The sequence below is a fragment of the Trachinotus anak genome, unplaced genomic scaffold (assembly GCF_046630095.1).
Source record: "Trachinotus anak isolate AG129_WGS33_773 ecotype Australia unplaced genomic scaffold, CSIRO_AGI_Tana_v1 ptg000018l, whole genome shotgun sequence".
Taxonomy (NCBI): Eukaryota; Metazoa; Chordata; class Actinopteri; order Carangiformes; family Carangidae; genus Trachinotus; species Trachinotus anak.
In genome coordinates, this window is record NW_027273869.1 from 2756899 (window position 1) to 2776938 (window position 20040).

The following is a 20040-nucleotide window of genomic DNA, read 5'->3' on the forward strand; positions in this document are numbered from 1 at the left end:
ACAAAGTCAGAAAAGTCTGCTGACTTCATTCACACTGGAGCGGCTCGATTTGAGGCAACTCTGGGACGGGGGACTCCCTTCAGAAAATACAACCAGATGGCTTCACCATCTAGCTGCTTTTGAAGTGTCCCTGTACTGTGTGTGTGCGTGCGTGTGTGTATGTGTGCCTGTAACCCTGGGTGTTGACTTCCAGACACGTGAATATTATTTTCTCAGACCAAAGCAGCCGGTTTCACAAGGAGTGTGGGAGCAGACTTGAGGGTGGAGGCCAGACTCAGACTGACTGGGATCCTCTGGACTGAAAACAATCAACTGCAGCAAGAAACCTGCTCACAGAAGTCTTTCATTTAGTGGTGTAATCAATAAAGTATTATAATCAGTGTTAATCACCTACATCTGTTTTCCCCAACTTGCTGTGTTTTCTCCAAGTTATAATTTACAAGATGTGTGTTTTCTGGGTTTACATGTATGTGGGTGGTGCTGTGACTTCTTCTGGGGAATTTATGGTGAAACAGAGTTTAGTCAGACCACAGTGTCCTCCCTCAGACTCAGGCTCTGTCATGTGATCCTGATATGGCTGCAGCAGGTTGATTCATAGCATTATGATACTAAAAATGAGCTTGCATGGGAATCCTTCCATGGGAAGTTTTCAAGTAAAGCACTGATAAAAATACCCAAACGAGCACTTCAGAAAGCAGAGAGATACGTTGTCTTCCAGATATTATGAAGCTAAATTGTTTAATTATGTTCAGAGAATTGAAATGTACAAATAATTAACTTTTTCACATATTAAAAAAATACAAAACAGGCATCAGAGAGGCTACACCATACACCAGAGAAACAGAGGGCTACATCACATCCCCAACAAAGACAGTGTCACCCTTCTGCTCCTTCCCATATGCAGCACGACCCAAAACACCTAAACACACAAATACATAAACCAACAAATAAACACAAGAAACAGACCAACAGTTTCAGGAAGTAGCATCTTATAATCATGCTGTTTATGGGCCAGATTCAGGCCGTGGAAGCTGGTGTACATGTATATGTATATTATAATCTGTGTGACACCATATCAAATTAGTTTTGCATAATACACTGTGTGGTTTCCTAGCTGAGATCCACCAGACCCACCTTTTCTTAAATCTATAATTATAATCAATACCCTTCAAACCAATAAAATACACTAGAATAACCCACTGCCACCATAACCCATGGTCGCAATTATGAGCCACTGTGGCCTTTCACCTCTTATCTGTAAAAAATGCAACAGTGGGTGTATAGGTATAGTGACATGGAAATCTCACTTTGTACAATATGTGACCTTTAACATCACATTTTCTTGTAGGAGTGGTCAATAAACTGAGTCATGATTGGATGATATATTCAATATTTAATTAAAAACACTAAATCAGAGCCATATTCCCATTCCTGAACACACACACACACACACACACACACACACACACACACACACACACACACACACACACACACACACTCATTTTAACACCCTGCCCTGTTCACTTTAGATTTATACACTGTGGTTGCTCACTTCCCATTATCACAAATGTAATGTGGCACCTTTACATAGAGATATACTGTAATTACCTGCACAGGTTTAGTTTAATGGAAGCACAAACTTTCTTCCACTCAGGATTCTCTGATTTTAACTCATTTTGATGTGGATATAATTTTACAACAACACAAACCAGAGAAAGTCTCTCTGCAGAGAATAAGTGTGAGTACATGTGTCTGCAGCTCACTTCAGGTTGCAGTGTCTAAGGGGAGCATTCGGCCCATGACAACATCCAGCTCTCTGTTTATCGTCCCAGTTCCCATCTGCTCAGCACCTCAACTCCACAATCTGCCCTGCTCCTCTTTCTGTTTTCTTCCTCTCCTCTTGTTCTGTCTGTTTTTGGTGTGATGAGGAGGATCGATTTCTCACGAGACAGTGAGAGCTGTGTTTCCTGACAAGGTCTGATTAGTTAGCCACAAGCTGGAGAGTGACCACAATTACAGGAGTGTGTTTTCTCTTTGCCCTCTGGGCCTGAACACATACGCTGACTGGGGGAAAAAAAACACTGGTGTTGACTCACTAATACTGCGAGCGTCTGTCTGACAAATGATTTCTTTATCTATGGCACAGCCTAGTGGTGAGTGAGAATACATGAGCTCAGTGCAGTCGTGATTTAAATAACAGTGACAAATGAATTTGACAAATGAATTTTCATACAATCAGCAGACCTTTACATTTTTGAAAATTTGCAGTGAGACTTTGCAGACTACAACACAAACCAGGAGCACAGGAGGCACCTAAGGTTCAGGCTGGGTATCAAGATATGATTCTTTCATGGACCGATCGAACTGGTTTGTCACTATCAAGGGTGGAAAAATACTGTCATTTGATATGAAATTTCGATACCTAAGGAGTAAGTGAGTAAATCTCATCAGTGTCAGTGAGCCAATGAGCAAACAGCACGCTTGGACAGACATCTAATAATGCTGATCTAACAATTAGCTGTTTATTTACAAGAAGATTGAGCTCAGAATAATAGAATAATAAAAGGTAAAAATAATATTTGTACTGTAATTTTCTTCTTGTAAAACTGGATTTGATTAAATTGGTATCAGAAAAGAGGTTTTTTAAAGAATCAGTGTTGAATTCAAGATATTGGTATCAGTACGAAGTATCGAAGGTTTTTGACACCCAGCACTAGTAAAGTTAAAATGTCTCACAGTGAATTTTTTAAACTGGTTTTTGCGCCAACAAATACTTCTTTAATCCCCTTTAACAGTTAATAGGCTCAGGTGTTAAAGAAGTATTAAAATAAAAATTGTACTTTAGTTTCTTGAACCATGTTGATCCCTAACAAAAAGATCAAATGTTATTTTTATGTAATTTTACGACTGAAAAATCATGGGTAATGCTTCAGGTATCAGGGCTGAGTGGGTGTGGTTTGATCAGATTTGACAGACAGTTGTCTGTAAACATTTGCAAACAGCTGACAGAGCCTAATGACACTAAATTCTGATTTTTTTTTCCGACTCCTCCCCTTTTAAATCAGGATAGACAAAAACATAAATAAAGAAATTTCTCATGTGGAACAACCACAGCTCTTTATGTAGGACACCGTTACACACACACACACACACACACAAAGAATAGAGAAAATATTTAAAATACATCTTGTTCTTGCCAACATCTCTTTGAATTAAGGCAAAGTTACATTTGAGCCCTTTATTAATAACAGTTTTGCCGTGTGGTGCTTTGTATGCAGGAACTTAACACTGACAGTAAATGACACACAGAGACACTCAAGGCTGCCTCAATGAGTGAAGTGTTAAAGCCGCTGTAATAAACCCATATTATATTAACTATGGCTCAGATAGATACAGTGCGACAGGAGTCGCTCAGTGTCGAACTCACAGACAATCATCACCTAACTGCACTTCCCCTCAGAGCTACAGAGCATCTTAGCATCTTTTAGCTCATTGTTTTGGTTTGATGGCAACTTCACTGTTTTGCTTGCATCTCATTGCTCTCATTCGATTCAGCAGGCAGCTATTTACAGTGGCAACCATTTTGAAACATATTCACCAAGTGGAGTAAAAAGGAAACAAGAATCTGTAATGATGGACCTGCCGCAAAATCAATGCAGTTAAGGCTCAAAGAAATGAGGCTTCAAAAGCTGTGACATTGTATCTTTATGTAGCATAATGCTAACCAGTTAGCTAAAGGAGAGCTGTGAATTATTCATCATGTCCTGTTCTTGGTTTGTGTTTAGCAAACAAACAGACAGACAACACAGTGCAACACACTCAGGTGCTAGAGTGTAAAAATATGTGTAAATGTCCTTTGTGTGAAAGTCAGATTCATGCAAAAACACGAGCACAACAAACATGTCAACAGTTCAATTTATTCAATACATCAACATTTCTATACAGTTTAATAAGACTCATGTTATATGACACATTTTGCGGGATGATTGGACAGTTTTTCATAGCACCTTAAACAGATCGATCAGTGTGTCCTGAACATCAGAGCAGATTAAACCTGACTCCATCCACTTTCATAAGAACACTTCTTAAACAGGGCCAGCGCCATTTCATCTGACGGACTGAGAGGAAAGTTCCCCAACAAACCCTGTTGTTCAGCCTGAAGTTCAACATAATTTTGGAGCAGGAGCCATTTTTCATCTTAGATAACTGGACATACACTGCATGCCTGCCCTTCCTCTCCGCTCCTTCCAGTCCCTTCTGTAGACCTCAAGTGCTTTGCAACCAAGCGTGTTTTGCGGTGGTTATTTTAAGCCCTGAGTACAAGCCCCGTCTGCATCAGGGTCAAGTATTTTAAAACGGTCTTAAAAGGAGCTCTCCATATGAAGGAGAGATCTGTGCTTCAAGATTATTTACAGGCTGAGACTATAAAGCCTTTTTTTAAAGAAAGGAAACTAGTTCATGATGGAAGATTAGTTTACAGGAATTTATATTCTGATTAAACGAGCTCCCACAATTTGGCACATATGACGAGCTTCACGTTCAGGCCAGCATCGTGCAGCCTGGGCACGTTTAGGGAGAGAGCCAAACCAGGGGAGTGAACTGAGAGATTTGGATTCAGCTCTGCGAGCATGAAATATTGTTTCTGAAAGGTTTGTAAAGTTCTGTCGTTAAACAATAAAAATGGAGGTGCAGACGTCTGGGAGAACTGACAGATGGCCTCTTGCTCTTTAAAGCCGTGCGAGCTAACTGCCCGCTGGCAGATCCACACAGATGCAACAGCTTCGAAAATTGTGAACTTAGACACCTAAAAGTCCAGAAGGTTGACGTCAGTAAGCTGCACGTGGACTGTTTTTAATGCTATATATCAAAGAGGGAAAAGATGTTGAGTTCAGCGGAGTTCAGCTTTTTATAGCACTTGTTCACTTCTATTCTGCTGTTTGTAATTTGCTTTTAAAGGACTGTATGAGTGTTTTTGCATATTTTGCCCCATTTAGCACATGATACCTTAACGTTCCTAAATGTTTTGAAAGTGTACCATAAGATTGGCTGGACCAATGTTTCCCAGTGATTTCAGTTCACTATGAAAATCAGTTTCCTGTGGCCTGAGGTTGAAGACGCCAACCATGAGCTCTCACCCCTCATTTCCTGTCATGTCATTACCAAGTATCCCTGTTGATTATGTCCACAATTAAAGATTTTCATCCACTCGCAGCGTTCAGTGGATCTGCAGGAAGTGTCTGTCCCTCATACAACAGATTTCCTCTGATGTACAGGAGCAACAAACCAATGACACTTTGATTCCCTCGGGTAATGAAACATCAGCTGATAGCAGCTCTGTAAAAGCACTTAAATCTGGGAAAGGCCAATCATCAGGTTTCTATAATCAATATAATTTCATTTTAAAAAAGCCCCGTGACTTGAAAACGATGTGGAAACACATGAGCTTGTAACACCTCCAACTTTACTGTTTGTGTCTTGTCACAGACCTGAACTTATTTTGCCTTATTATTGAACCTAGCAATGAATTTTACCTAACCCTACTCACACTGTAGCTGCTCTGTGCTATAATCCAGGGTTTTGCAGAATCATCCAGTGTCTACGTTACTGTTTGGTGATGAGGCTGCATCAACATGAACTTCAGTGTTGCATGGCACAGAGGCATAAAAATGTCCTTAATATAAAGTCTGTATTAGTAGCATTAGTTATGAAAAAGACTATATATTTTTAGTTAAACGTCTAAAATCTGTAAAAACACTGATTAGATGAAGGTGCACTGTGCTACCTCATGCTGTGTCATGATCAGACTCAAAAAAGAACTGCATCAATACAAAGTGAGATAAACAGTAGTGTGCACTTGGTTCCCTCAGCAAAAACACAGGCATTGTCCTTTAAGGTTTTTAAGTCTAAACTTCCTGAGGGTGAAGGTGTGTCCGTACCTGACAACAAAACTTCACTTGTGCAAAGTAAGTCTGGAGCTTCTCAGTCAGCTCCTCGCTGCAGGAAGCCCACTGTGATTGAGGCTGACGGGACAATGTTGTTTTTCCCATGAAATTCTCATCAAATGTAGCTTTAATACAAGATTGTGTTTCCTGAAATTTAAGCTCACGATGAGAGAGGGAATGTGAATCCTTATTTAACATAACACCTAACCCTAACCAGAATAGAAAGACTGAAAAACACCAAAGTTTGATTTATGTTGGAAAAAAAAAAAGAGATGAAACAAACAAACCCTGCACCCTAAACATATCTTCCAATGTTCTGGTGTCACATCAAGAAGTGTGTGTTTGGCCTGACTCAACCTCCCTGGATAAATTAAAGTTATGAAGCCTCTAAAGCAGGTCATGTCGACTTAGAAGAGAGCCAACAAATCAATCTGAAGCACTCTGTAATTCATAAACGACTTCCTGCACCTCCCTCTACAAATACCAAGTCCTGACTGAGCTCTCTGTATCTATGAGCTGATTTAATGGAGCAACAGACACAAAGCTATAAATAGGCAGCCAGGATGCTTCAGTGTCTGTATCAAACACTGGCTGTCGCCAGGCTCGGGGGGTTTGCATTACAGGAATCTGAGATGGAGCGAAGCAGCATCTGGAGAACTTCACTCTGACTGCTGTTGTGACAACATCACTGCTCAGTGCCTCTGCATGTTTTATTTTTAGTTAAGCAGGGAATGCTTACTGAGCCCTGAAGTCTGACTTCATATTTTAGCTGCTGCTCTGATTTACAGTCTGCCTGTGAGTTTAGTGGGTTGCTTGTATTTTCCCGGAAAAATCCAGGGAAAACATACCACCCCCCCCCCCCCCCCATTTCCCGTTTCCAACTCAGTCAGCTGACTGAAGGTGGTGTTTCAGTTAACCCGATCAGACTTTGTCTGTAAACCAATCATCTTGTTGCTGTCAAATTTAAAACTGTTCCTTTCTCTGCTGCTGTCGGTTGTCGTTTCAGTGTCAGACTGATGGAAACCTCCTCCACGCCATTCACCTACAGTTTCCACCAGAACCTGCGTCCATGGGCCTGACCTCTGACCTCATCAGCCCTGCTGCACATCACATCCATCCAGATCCTCAGCACTGCTCTTCACCCTCATAGACACATATACATAGATGCTGCATTGGCCGCTGGACTGTACATAATTCAGTTCATGTAAATCTAACATTGAGACACTCTCCTCCTGATGGAAAACAGTGATTACAGCCAACTGTCATGATTTTAAGTCACTGAAGACCAAACTTTTATTTTTACTCCACATAGATCATAACCCCCGGAATATAAAAACTACTCATTAGAGAAATGTAAACAAAATGTAAATGGCAGCAACGTTGATGTATCACAGTAACGGACTGAAGCAGCCAATGCGGCGTCTACTTATATATATCTATGTTCACCCCTTCACCACCTGTGTTACGACTGTTTATGAAGATGGACGACATGGCAGCTCCCTGATCGTGATGCTAAAACATCTCAATCACCCCCTGGTGGTTGGCTGCAGTGTGGGTCATAAACCCCGCCTCCTCCATGTTAGTGGATGGGACATGATGTATGTTCAAGTTATTTGATTATTTCATTAGTTATTTGATGCTATAAAACAGGCCTTGATGTGGCTCCACCCCCTGATCAATACTGTGCAGGCTCTGGCTCCAAACAACATCACCAGTGCTCATATCTGAGATATTTTGGCTTCATTTTTATACAGTGGGAGCAAACGGAGACGCATTGTCCATCTTTAGACACAGTCATTGGACTGGACCCCATCAGGGGATTTTCATGGAGTGACTGTCCCCTTTAAATGATGACATCACAACGGGATCCCGTCGCCAAAGACATATTTCTTCATCGTTTCTATTGTGCTATTGTGCACACTAAATCAAATAAATTAATTCCTCTTTAAGTGTCTATGTTAAATAAACATCCATCCACAGTCATCTGTTATTATATTATATATATAAAATCTGTTTATATCTATCTAAAGTGCAAACCTTATTAAATACTATTTAAGACTTTTATAGTTAAGCTGAAATGTTGGTGGCTCCATTGCTCCATTTTGCCACACTGTCTTATAGTCCCGTGTGGCAGCAGACAAGAAACACTGTATTTGTGCTATTATATAACAAGACGATGAGAATGTTCAAGCTGTAACCACTTTGCATTCGGTTCAGTTTGTGTCCGTGAGCGAAAAGATCACAATCAGAACAGAGAATAAGTGAAACTATAATCAGCACCAGCCTACAGTATTTTAGCCTCTCAAGATGGCCTCTGTGTCAGATCATAGCTGTGTCCCAGTTCAGGGGCCACATCCTTCAGAGGCTGCATTTGAAGACCGATTGCATCACAGCAGTGCAACTAGGCTGTCCTGTTTCGAAGGCTCCTCCAAATGCCGCCAAGAAATGTGTTTCCTGGGTAACGAAGGCCCAACCTATCCCAAGATTCATTGTGCACCAGTAATGAAAACAAACATTGCTGACAGAGAGCCTGAGGATTTCACTTTTAAATGTAAGTACTGGGTTTCAGCTCAGTTAAAGCTGAGGGCTTTAAAACCTCAAGCTTCCCAATGTTACGGTGAGGGCGGGCACAGCTGGTGGCACAAAATGAAAATCTTCCGTAGACCACTCCATCTCATTTCAGTTCGGCCTTCACAGCCTATAGCAGCTATGAAGGGCCACGCCTTCATAGACCGCGTCCTCCAAAGGATGCGGTCTCTGAACTGGGACACAGTTTATGTGTCTATTGTCATAAATTCTTTCCATGATTTGGGCAAGAAAACAAGGCAGATTACACGTCAGACCCCTACCATCCTCCCTTTCTGTGCTTTAGGACACTTGCAGGTGACTCAAAGCGAGGACCCTCTACATGAACCTCAGACTGCATCAGCTGTCTTCTTCTATGGCACAAGCTTTGTTCCCCAACACCCAATATCTTTCTGATCAGCCTATCACCTGCAGTGGCTCCAAAACCTTTCAAATCTTTATCTCTTCAGATGAATGTTTTTTGTTGTGGCACCCCCCGTACTGTGAGCTGCCTCCACTGAATTTACTTCTTCAGGTCCAGCTCATATTTGAATTTCTCAGATTGTGTTGAGGGCTTCTTAAGCTTTCAGTCACTCTTTCTTGCGCAATTAAAAACCTGACAGGCAGCAACGCTTGTAGCTTTACTATGATAACCAGTAACTATGAGCTGCCACATCATTAGCTGCAGTAAACTGGATTTTATAGGATTTTATAAACAGTGATTCTGATGTTAAATTACCTGAAGGTGCCCTTGTATCGTATGGAGTTTTTAACCTGTTGTTGGTTAGGGAACAAGGCGACTGCTAGCTAATGAAAATGGACGTTAGCATGTGATGTGCAAAGGTTTCACGAGGAAGGAAACGCATTCAACATGTTTGTTAGAGCTGGAGGAAACCAAATGCGTTCTGCAGTGAGAGTTGCAGTGAGAGTTGCAGTGTATGCATGATAGTGTCTCTTTCACCTATTTAAAATCAAACTATTAAAGTGCGTGTGAATACAATGAATACATTTCATTTAAGTTTTGCTTTCAAGTCTTGCAATGAGAGTAGAGTTTTTAAAATGTGATGACGCTGTGCTCGTCACTAACCTGTATGTCTACTGTTAAATCTGAGAACGGTGCGACAGCTGTGTGAATTTCCAGTCTCTCTTTTGAGCCTCCTCCCAGGGAAAAGCTCTCACTGATAGCAGAGGTAGCTGATGATGAGTTTTGGTATGTCCAGTTGACCTATGACCTGCAGAGCTCTGGTGCCGAGCTTCTTCCTCACCGCCAACCTGCTGAGCTGCTGCAGACTCATGGGCGTGGCTACAGACAGAAAACAAGGGTTAGATGTTTGATTGCGATTTAATGTGGCATAATGTTTCAACATGATGAAACAGGATGAAATGTGTCATTGCTCTGGAAAATGTAGCAATGGTGTTTGGAAAAGTACATAATTGTTCTTTTTAGTAATAAATATGGGATTTTGGAATTATTTTCAACTCTTTATATCCCCTTCTGTTGCTTTTCCAGCCATAAATAAATGGAGGAACAATAATTTCTCTAAGTTAAATGGGGAGAAAACTGAAATCCTACTGTTTGGACCCAAAACTAAAAGAGAAATGCTGTTTAATAACCCTGAGGAATTAAGTCTCTGGATTAAACCTGATGTTACAAGTCTCAGTTCTATCCCACATCAACAGGGTGACCAAAACATCATTACTGCACCTTAGAAACAGCTAAACTATAAAAATGTATAAATCAGAAAGGTTGATTGGTGCCTTCAAGCCAACTTGATTACTGTATTGCACTTTTTACTGGCCTCCCGAAAAAAAAAAAACCCCAAAAAAACAAAAAAAGACTTCAGCTCATTCAAAACTCTGCAGCTCGGCTGTGAACCAGAACAAAGAGGAGAGAGCACATTAGTTTCAGCTTCCTGTTACATTTAGAACTGATTTTAAGCTCCTCCTCCTTATATACAAAGCCTTTCATGGGTTCATGGGTTCTGACTGACTATAGACCTCCAATAACACTGAGACCATCTACTGCTGGTTTATTGAAGGTTCACAGTAACAGCTGTGGATGCAGCCTTTAGTTACAGCCCAAAGCTATTGATCACAGTATAGATATCAGCGAGCAGCTCACTGAGGATTTCTAAAGGAAAGCTTAAACTCATCTCTTCACCTCAGCCTCTAACTTGCTCTGACATGTTGCACTTTGATCAGCACTTCTTTTAAATGCTAATATAGGTCATTCTGTGTAATCCATTTGAATTGATTCTAATTATCTATTGATTTCAATTGTTTGTATGTTATTATTTTATTATTATTCCATCTCATTTGACATTAATGTTTTCATGTTCATGATATGTTTTTTCATGTTAAGCACTTTGTGCTGCATTTCTTGTATGAAAGGTGCTATAAAAATACATTATTATCTATTATTGTATTTAAAGCCTCTGTTCCTCTTCTGTACAAAGTTCTGTTTCTGGAAATGAGAAGTGTAAATCATCACCTGCTCATCTGCATCCAGTTACAGTGGCAAACCTGTTTAACTGAGCATCATGGTAAACAACAGGTGTCATCGATGTGAGCCGTCCTGGAGGTTCAAAAATGATTCTTGCCTGCCATCTGCTGGTGCTAACGTTGACACTGCACTGTTGTATAGGTTTAAAGGCAGCTACACAAACAGGCTGATCAAAATGTGAATGATTATTAACACGCTGCTGTGACCTACTCTCATAAGACTGTAGGCAGGCTGCAGAGGGAGAGCCCGGCGTGGTGTAGTCCACAGGCTTCTTGTTGTGCTGATCTCTGGCGTAGATGTTGGCCCCGAACTCCACCAGCGTCTCGATCATCTCCACTCGCATGTTCTTAGCCGCGTGGTGCAGCGGAGTTTCATGCAGCCTGGTAGCGTTCACTTTAGCACCTTAACGGAAAAGGACATTAATGTCAACTCTCGAAGGATAAAACTGGTGGTCTACATTTTTCTGATCAGTCTATAAATCTCATAAAAGACTAAAACCAACATCTGACCTCCCTTCCCTGGGTCCACTGGTTCCTGCCAAACACTCACAAATATGTAGATACATAAAAAATGTAACATTTTAAATAAAATATAATTAAAAACAATATCTATATCAACTTAAAATGAACTCTACAAAACAAAAAGTGACAAGAATCGGAATCAAAACACACAAACACATCTTCCATCTTACTACAATGTGACCTCGAAAATCTGAGTGCAGCAAACCAGAGCAAGAGGTGGATTTCAAGTCATGCAGTTTGCCCTGACACTCACCGGCATTGAGCAGCACTTTAACACAGTCTATGTGTTCGTTAACACAAGCCACAAGCAGCGGCGTCCCGTAGTAAAGGTCGTACGCCTCCAGACCCGCACCCACGGTAATCAGGAGCTTCACACAGTCTGCGTTACCTGAAATACAACGTGTGTTGCGTCATACACATTTGTCTCATTAAACATCAACATCAGCCAATAAAAATAATTGATTTTTATTGATGCTCCACAAACAAAATGTGAAGTGGGCAGAGAATCTCACCCCCCATGCAGGCCTCATGGAGCGGGGAGGCCGTGCGAGAGGTGAGGGCCGGGTTGGCCTTGGCGCCGTGCTCCAGCAAGAGCCTCACACACTCCAAACTACCGGCTGAACAGGCATCACACAGCGGGGTGCTGCCGTCCACGTTCCTCGCATCCACCTGAGGTGCATCATGGGAGATAAGATTATACACACAGTAGTACTGCAACCTCTCCCCACTAAATCATATGTCCTCTCCTCATTCCCTCAGTTCCCCTGATAACTCTGTGTCCGTCCTTCGTCCATCTGTCAGGCTCCCTGCTTCACCTGGGCTCCGGCCTCCAGCAGCAGCCGGACACACTGGGCCTGTCCGCGGAGGCAGGCCTCGTGCAGCGGCGTGATGGAGTCCACCGCCACGACGTTGACCGACGCTCCGCCCTGAATGAGGTGCTGCAGCTGGGAGGCCTGGCCGAGGGAGGCCGCCTTGTGCACCTCAGTTCGCTCTGACCAGCAGCCTGCAGGAGAACAGGATCTCAGGTCAGGAGGAGCCCAGGTCAGACACTGCACAGAAACCTCACTCCATACTTTACCTCCTGTTCATCTCCTGACATAAATCTCACTTCTTCCCTCTCTTCCCCTGTGAAATGCTGGCATTTCTTCATCCACCTCAAGCACTTGGCCTTGTTCCCCCTCCCGGGAAGTGGTTTACAAACTGTGATGAAGCTGCTTTTCTGTCTCTCAGGTGAACAAAGCTTTATGTATCGATCAGCTGATGCCGAGGTCACTTTTGCTCTGCCTGATCGTGCTTTGAATACAACTGATCCAGATTCTGCAAAGTGTTTTGGAGTCCATGCACTGCCCCCTTAAAAACCTTTAGTCTACAGTGTCAGACTACCTGACACTGTGAAAAGCCCCTCTGTGCTCAGAAAAACAATTTCACTTCTGACACTTTCCTTTAGCTCTGGTGGTGTTTTTCCCACTATCACACTGCTACTTACTGAGCAATGATCTGCTGGAATCTTGAGGCACAGACTTATTTATAACAGGTGAACACAGGTTGAGTTACCTGAGTGTCATCTGAACACATGCACCTGAACACGGGCTACAACTGAAGGAAATCTGAGCTTTATACAAAGGAGTTAAGTTGGTCACTGCTCCAAATATGCCTGAATTTGATTGCTGACCTAGAAACAGTACAGAATCTTAAATGTTTCACTATTTTACATGACAGAGGGGACGAGGGGATATACTGTTATCCCATATATACATCCCGTGGATATATGAAGATATAAGTTTATAACATATATAAAAAACCCATAGTAAAATTTAATAAGTACATATATTAAAAATATCTATAAGGTGGATTTGTATATACTATAACATGTTCCGACCACATATGTTAACGATACATATGTAATGTATATATATAAGTCAAGTAAAACAACATATATAGAACAATATAATGTACTTATATATGTTTTGCTTATTAATTTCTCATTCATTTTGAACATGTCTGAGATTTTTGGATCCTACGTGTATAATATCAACATTGACAGACTTTGAGATGGACAAATATTTATGTAACACGTCGACAATATATGCATATACTGTATATGTCACCATATGAAAATTGTTCCAATTTCTAAAAGGTTTCATATATAATGTTTACATATATGTTTTCTATTTTATATGTTCACTGAATGAAATTATAAACACATCACTTTTGTTTTTGCTCCCATTTTTCATGAGTTGAAATAAAAGATCTAAGAGTTTTTTCTGAGCACACAAAAATCTGGTTCATAGATGTGTTTAAATCAGTGTTGGTGAGCGTTTCTCCTTTGCCAAGATCATCCACCCACCTGACAGGTGTAGCATATCAGGATGCTGACTAATGCACAGGTGTGAACTGGCCTGCTCACAACAAAAGGCCACTTTAAAATGTGCAGTTTTATTTTGAGAAAAGACATTTATTAGGCACTGAACTATGGTTTTCTACTGAGTTGGAATACAGATGTGCATTTTTTGGGAGGAGGGTCATGGATCAGAACCCTAATCCTAGAAATCCATAGTTCAGTACCTTATTTTTTTATTTTGAAAAAGAATTTATTTTTAATGATTATGCACTTAACTATAGATTTTTAGGTCTTAGGTCTTTCTTACTCTGAGATCTTTTATTTCAACTAAAGAAAAATGGAAGCAAAAACGAAAACATTTATATTTTTTATTCATTGACATATATTTCATATATGAAAATTCAATGTACATATATTACATACAGCGAGAATCAAAAGCTGTGGTTTCCATGAAATAAAGGAGGGAGACTTCATTCCAAACGGAACAAAAGGGCCTGTATTTTCAGACACAGCCGGCATTCTTCTCAAATTTAAGGTGGACAGAAACATTCTGAAGTTACGGTGACATGCTGTCAGCACCGCTCATGTGAAATGTCTTCTAACAAGTTGCAGTTTTTCTCTCTATGTAAAAAGCTGTAACATCAGTATAACGCTGATGCTAAAGCTAACTGCAGGTGACATTATCCACAGTCCACTGTTGACAGCTCGTCACAGTGGGCACAACACGCCGGTGACAGCAGGTTAGCTTACCCGCTGTCAAACTGGGTCAAATTCAGAGAAGCAGCGGTCTCACCGGCCGTGGTGTTGTTATTTCACACTCACCGATGTCTCCGAAGAAATACGGCGGAGTGTTTTCAACCGCCATCCTCCGCCTCTCTGATTCGCGACGCTAACTCTCGGGCTGCGAGGTGTTTGTAAACAGCCGTTTCCTGGTAATGTTTACATGCGGCAGCGGCAGCAGGCGAGGGGCATACCTGGGAGTCGAAGTGCATGCTGGGATTTGTAGGTTTTACACCAAACGGGCAACCGCACGCTCTGCGAAGAGCGCAACCAGTACAGTCTTAGTCAAAATAAATAATGCAACATAATACACGACATGATATCACAATACAACGACATGGACATAATTTAAGATGCAATGATGACGTCACTCCTGGGTCACATGACATACATTAAAGCATTGTGATGGATAACCTAATATGTTTTAAATTATAAGCAGATATGTCCATGATGCAGTCTCAGTCTCATCCATCCATCCATGTGTCCCTCTGTAGTGATGGGGGGCGGTCACAGTACTGCAGGTAGCTTTGGATGCGGCGGGATATGTTCAGCTGACCTATGACCTCTGAAGCTCTGGTACCAAGCGTCTTCCTCACAGTGATTCTACAGAGCTGCTGCAGGCTGAGAGGATTACCTGACGAGAAGGAGAGGTTTTCAGAAGCATAGTCATCGTGATTCAAAACCAAAACTGGCTGTCAAAAATGACCTCTAGCAGCTCTCGGCCTTTTCTATTTGTGATTCAGAAGCAAGTGAGGACTTTACTTTCATAAAACTCGAGGCAGGCATGAGAGGGAGACCCAGGTTTTGCGTAGTCCACAGGTTTTCTCCCCATGTTGTCGCTAGCGTACACGTTGGCTCCGAACTCCACCAGCAGCTCGATCATGTCCACCATGTGGGCTCGAGCTGCATGGTGCAGAGCTGTCTCATGGAACTTCACTGAATTCACACTGGCACCTGTAGGAAGTTAAAATCAACTTAGGCCTGTTGTTCTTATACATTTATAGAATCATTACAGCTGAAATTATTTGAACGACAGTAATTTAACAATTCAGTACTCAACTAGAGACAAATTGCAATTTCATCATATCAAAATTTTATGTTGGCTACATATTATATTAATCAAAAAAAAAAAAAGATAAGAATCACCATAAAAACCTTAATGAATGTCCCATTCTATTGCAACTACAGATAAACAGCTTGTGCTGTGAAAACAACTGGTGGTTTAAAAATGTTGACTTTTATTCTGCTAAAGACAAAAGCCTTCTGATACCACTGAAACAAGATGCCCAACCAAACATCACTAAAATGAAACTTGAATGGCTCAGACCAGGAAGTTCACCAGGCAAAAAACGCGAGTTCCATAAATCTCTGGTTCTCCTGTCTCTAAAATCTCTAATCTCTAGTTAGTTAATTACTTGTATGTATTTAACTACTTGTAAGTTCATGTGTCATGTACAGACAGAGGTTATTACTTATATGTTGTAATATGCAAACTTCAGATAAGCCCCTATTATTATTAGTCATGACACTGGATTTAGACTAGAGCTGAACAATTAATCAAAATATTAACAAAAGCACAACATCCCCAAGTCACAGGAGTCACACCATAAATGAAGCATTGTGATGCTACAGAGACGCCCCGGCCTATATATCGTATTCTCCAGATGCAAAGGAACATGTTTGTTTGGTACCAGCCCCAACAAAAATCCCATCATCATCATTTCTACATAGCATTCAGCACTTTGCTATTTTTGACCTATTTATAATCAACTGATTACTCTCTAGCAAATGATCAATTTTAATAGTCAAATTAAAGGATTATAGGAAACAGCCCCAACAAGTACAGCAACATGTTGCACCAGCTCAGTGTGAGTCTGATTGTAAAGTGAACTCGCTGCTGCGCTGTAACACCAAACTGCCACTTTGTTCAGTTGCACCATCTCTACTTAGGCTACAGGTTAAGGAGTTTGCTGGTGTATCAGCAAGGCTAATCTCTGAAGGTTGTTGTGGGCATTGTGGGAAATGTAGGAATAACAAAAGTAGAATCAAAGGTAGACTACAGGACAGTGGGTAAATGTGGGTAATGCTGACCTGCAATCAGCAGCTCCCTCACACAGTCCACGTGTCCTTTAGCACATGTGATGTGGAGCGGAGGACCAAAGTGGACATCATACGCCTCCAGCTGTGCACCGCTGGCTATCATCAACCTCACAACGTCGACATTACCTGAGAGGAATGTAAAGGTTCATTTACAGTGGAGAAGGCTGATGAGACTGGTTGAGCTCTCTCTTACTGCTGCTGGAGGTTATCACCTCGTATGCAGGCTTCATGGAGCGGTGAGGCGGTGAGAGCTGTGAGGGACGGGTTCACTTTGGCTCCATACTCCAGCAGCAGCTTGGCACAGTCCAGGCTGCCCGAGGCGCAGGCGTTACAGAGAGGGGTGCTGCCATGGATGGTCCGAACATCCACCTGGACAAACCAGAGAAAATGTCCTGTCTATGTTTTTTCTATACAACTCTATTGTCAACATTTTTGTGGCACTCGTCACAGTTACCATAAACTATCACAGTGTAAAGTGGGTAAACATACTACCAGTGTACAATCAAAATAATGTTCATTTTAATTAGGCTGTGTCATAGAACCCAGACAGCGAGATACATCTGACGTATACTTGGGCCACATCCTTGTGTTTCTTCTGGCACAGTATATCCCCCAGATCCATGGCCCACGTCTGGCCCAAACACAGCATGATTGTCAGATGCTGCCTCCACATCTGGACCACTTCTGGCACACACACACAGAAAATATTCCAGCAGTCAGCCCACGCTGGAACAGCTGGAATCTACCAGATGTGGAAGTATATGGGCCAGACTTGGGCCGTGGAACCAGGGTGTATACTGGGCCTAAACTTTCATTTTGCAATCTGGGAAATATTGAGTCAAATCCATTGTAACATTTGAGATGGTATTTATTCTGTATTAGATTGCGTCACCACTGCTTGTGATAAAGTGTCCCAGTGTATTTGAGCATTTTATTTCTTCATATCTGCACAACTCAGGTATGTGGGACCATGGAGGTTCATCTCACCTGGGCTCCAGCCTCCAGCAGCAGCTGGGTACACTTCGGGTGAGCCTGTATGCAGGCCTCATGGAGTGGAGTGATGTTGTCCACCGTCACCATGTTGACCGAGGCTCCACTCTCTATCAGCTGACTCAGCTGCAGGACCCTGCCGTGGGAGGCTGCCTCATGCAGGGCAGTCCGGTCTGCCCAGAAACCTTACACAGACAGTAACACTTAACAGTACATTTACACATACAGAGGTACAACCCAGGCTTTGTTCAGTTTATGTAAAAAAAAATGCAAATAAGTTTGTTTCTGTGTAAAATACTTTTTACAAAACAGCTTTTTATGTATTTCATAAAACTCTTTCAAAACTCTTTCATAAAACCCTCATAGGTGCTTTCATTTCCTCTGGATTAGATCACTGTGACTGGCATAAATCAGGAAACAAACCGTAGACTTCAAATGGTACAAAATGCAGCTGTCCAACTATTAAGAAAAACTAAGAAAAGAGATTATATATAACCTCCCTCTTAAGGTCTCTACATTGGCAACCCGTCCAGTACAGAATCGACTTTCAGATTCTACTTATGACTTTTTAAAGCACTTCATGGCCCCATTCTTTATTTCTGAATTAACTGTCCCCTCTGAGGTCCTCAGACAGCAGCATGTTGCAAAGCAAAATCAGTATCTTCTTTTAAATTGCTTCTAAAATCACATTTCTTTCACAGAGCTTTTGAATAATCTCTTTTCAATATTTAACATATTTTTACATTTCTCATTTGTGTTTCTGTTTTTATTATTATTGTTTTGTTTTGTTTTTTTTTACTTGAGTAATTTGTCAGCATGTGTTTTTTGTTTGTTTTGTTATTTTGCCCTTGTCAAGCACTTTGTAATTGCTTATTTGGATAAGTGCTATATAAATAAACGTTATTATATTAATTATTTAATATTATATATCCTATTTCGTTTGTACATTCTAAATATTGCTTACTGTTTAAAAAGTAACAACTTTACCCATATGAACTTAATATTTTGTCTCTGGTTAACAAAAATAATATACAATAAAAAAAAATTATAAATTAGATAATATACATTATTATAAATATAAATTATTTAAAAATTATATTACATGCACACATACAGTATATACACACACACACCCTAATTTTCATTTACTGTTAGAAAAAAAACACGTCTTGATGTCATATCTAATCATCTTTATGTGGCCTGCTGCCTAATGTACTTAATAGCTGTATTAGCTATTTAGCAATCACTGCTAAAACTACTTCAGTTACCTCACCTCGATAAAAATGTGTAACTGCTAATGGAGCAATAATAGTTTAGCTATAATATCATGTAGCCTCACACAACACACTTATTAGCCTGTATGTTACGGTCATGGTTGACATTATTGTGTTGTCAATATAAACAGCAGCACGGCAGAAAGTCACAGAAGCAGGAGTGAGCGTGACCACCACTCCGCCAGCACTCATCGGTTAGCTAACGTTAGCTGCTGTGTAAGCTGCTGCTGCTGTAGCTCACCGATATCGCAAAGAAACGACCGGCGAGCAGCTGTCACCTCCATGTTTCTACCGCTGTAAACACGTCAGTGGTGGGGGACGCCAGCCGAGGCGCAGCGCACACCCATCCACATTCCACATAACCGTAGGAGATAATGTTACAGGTGTTTTTATCTACAGTCTATGGTGTCGAGTGAAGCGGCGGTGGGACTTGTAGTTTTACAGGTCGGAGGCGGCTTGCGCTGCCACACCGAGATATTCTCGTGGTATTTCTGAGGTTCTCACTCCTGACGGGCAGAGCACAGTAAAACAGAGTATCATGTAGTCATACAGAAGACATCTTTTATATGAGAACACCATTTATATAACTCACCAAACTTATTTTTATATGTGCTGTCATTAAGTGTTTGTATCGAGTGAGACCTGCTAGACATATCTGGAACTGAAGGGTCCCATAAGGCCTAAAGGTAGATGTCCATGTGTTTTTGATTATAGATCAGGTCTAGGTTCTATATTAATACTGTGAAAGTATCAAAGCCTCAGTCCACAGAGAAATGCACACAGCCTGTATTCAGAAACTGAGCCTTAAAACCAGAAGTCAGGACTTCTGTAACTTTGTGATGTCACAACAAAACAGTCACTGCCCTCAGCCACGCCCCCTACCATCCAACCATGCAGGATTTGGTTCATCTGAGCGTTTACCTGAAATGTACTATATATTTATTGGATCACTCAGAACATAGTAAGCCAATCAGAAGAGAGGCTCATCACCTCACACACTGGATGAATTGTAAAAAAAACA

The 20040-nt window shown here is 41.2% G+C and overlaps 2 protein-coding genes and 1 long non-coding RNA gene across 4 annotated transcripts; 1 reads left to right on the plus strand and 2 right to left on the minus strand.

The window, feature by feature from the left end:
• Positions 1-3900: 3900 nt before the first annotated feature.
• On the minus strand, positions 3901-14831 carry LOC139634901 (ankyrin repeat and SOCS box protein 13-like). The gene is made up of 6 exons (XM_071501633.1): positions 14698-14831; positions 12350-12537; positions 12047-12203; positions 11788-11922; positions 11224-11415; positions 3901-9813 (listed from the first exon to the last, which is right to left on the minus strand). The coding sequence occupies exons 1-6, from the start codon at positions 14738-14740 to the stop codon at positions 9686-9688; spliced, it is 843 nt and encodes a 280-aa protein (XP_071357734.1). The 5' UTR covers positions 14741-14831; the 3' UTR covers positions 3901-9685.
• On the plus strand, positions 12126-17844 carry LOC139634902 (uncharacterized). Its single transcript, XR_011694097.1, has 3 exons — positions 12126-12208; positions 12336-12575; positions 17714-17844. It is a non-coding gene; the product is annotated as an uncharacterized lncRNA (long non-coding RNA).
• On the minus strand, positions 14230-19445 carry asb13a.1 (ankyrin repeat and SOCS box containing 13a, tandem duplicate 1). 2 transcript variants are annotated; one of them, XM_071501631.1, is made up of 6 exons: positions 19261-19445; positions 17743-17930; positions 16968-17124; positions 16747-16881; positions 15418-15609; positions 14230-15289 (listed from the first exon to the last, which is right to left on the minus strand). In XM_071501631.1, exons 1-6 carry the CDS (start codon positions 19301-19303, stop codon positions 15120-15122), a joined length of 885 nt encoding a protein of 294 aa, XP_071357732.1. In that variant the 5' UTR covers positions 19304-19445; the 3' UTR covers positions 14230-15119. The 2 variants fall into 2 exon arrangements, with proteins under 2 accessions (XP_071357732.1, XP_071357733.1); XM_071501632.1 differs by having other exon boundaries at positions 19298-19419.
• Between the last annotated feature and the right edge of the window lie 595 nt (positions 19446-20040).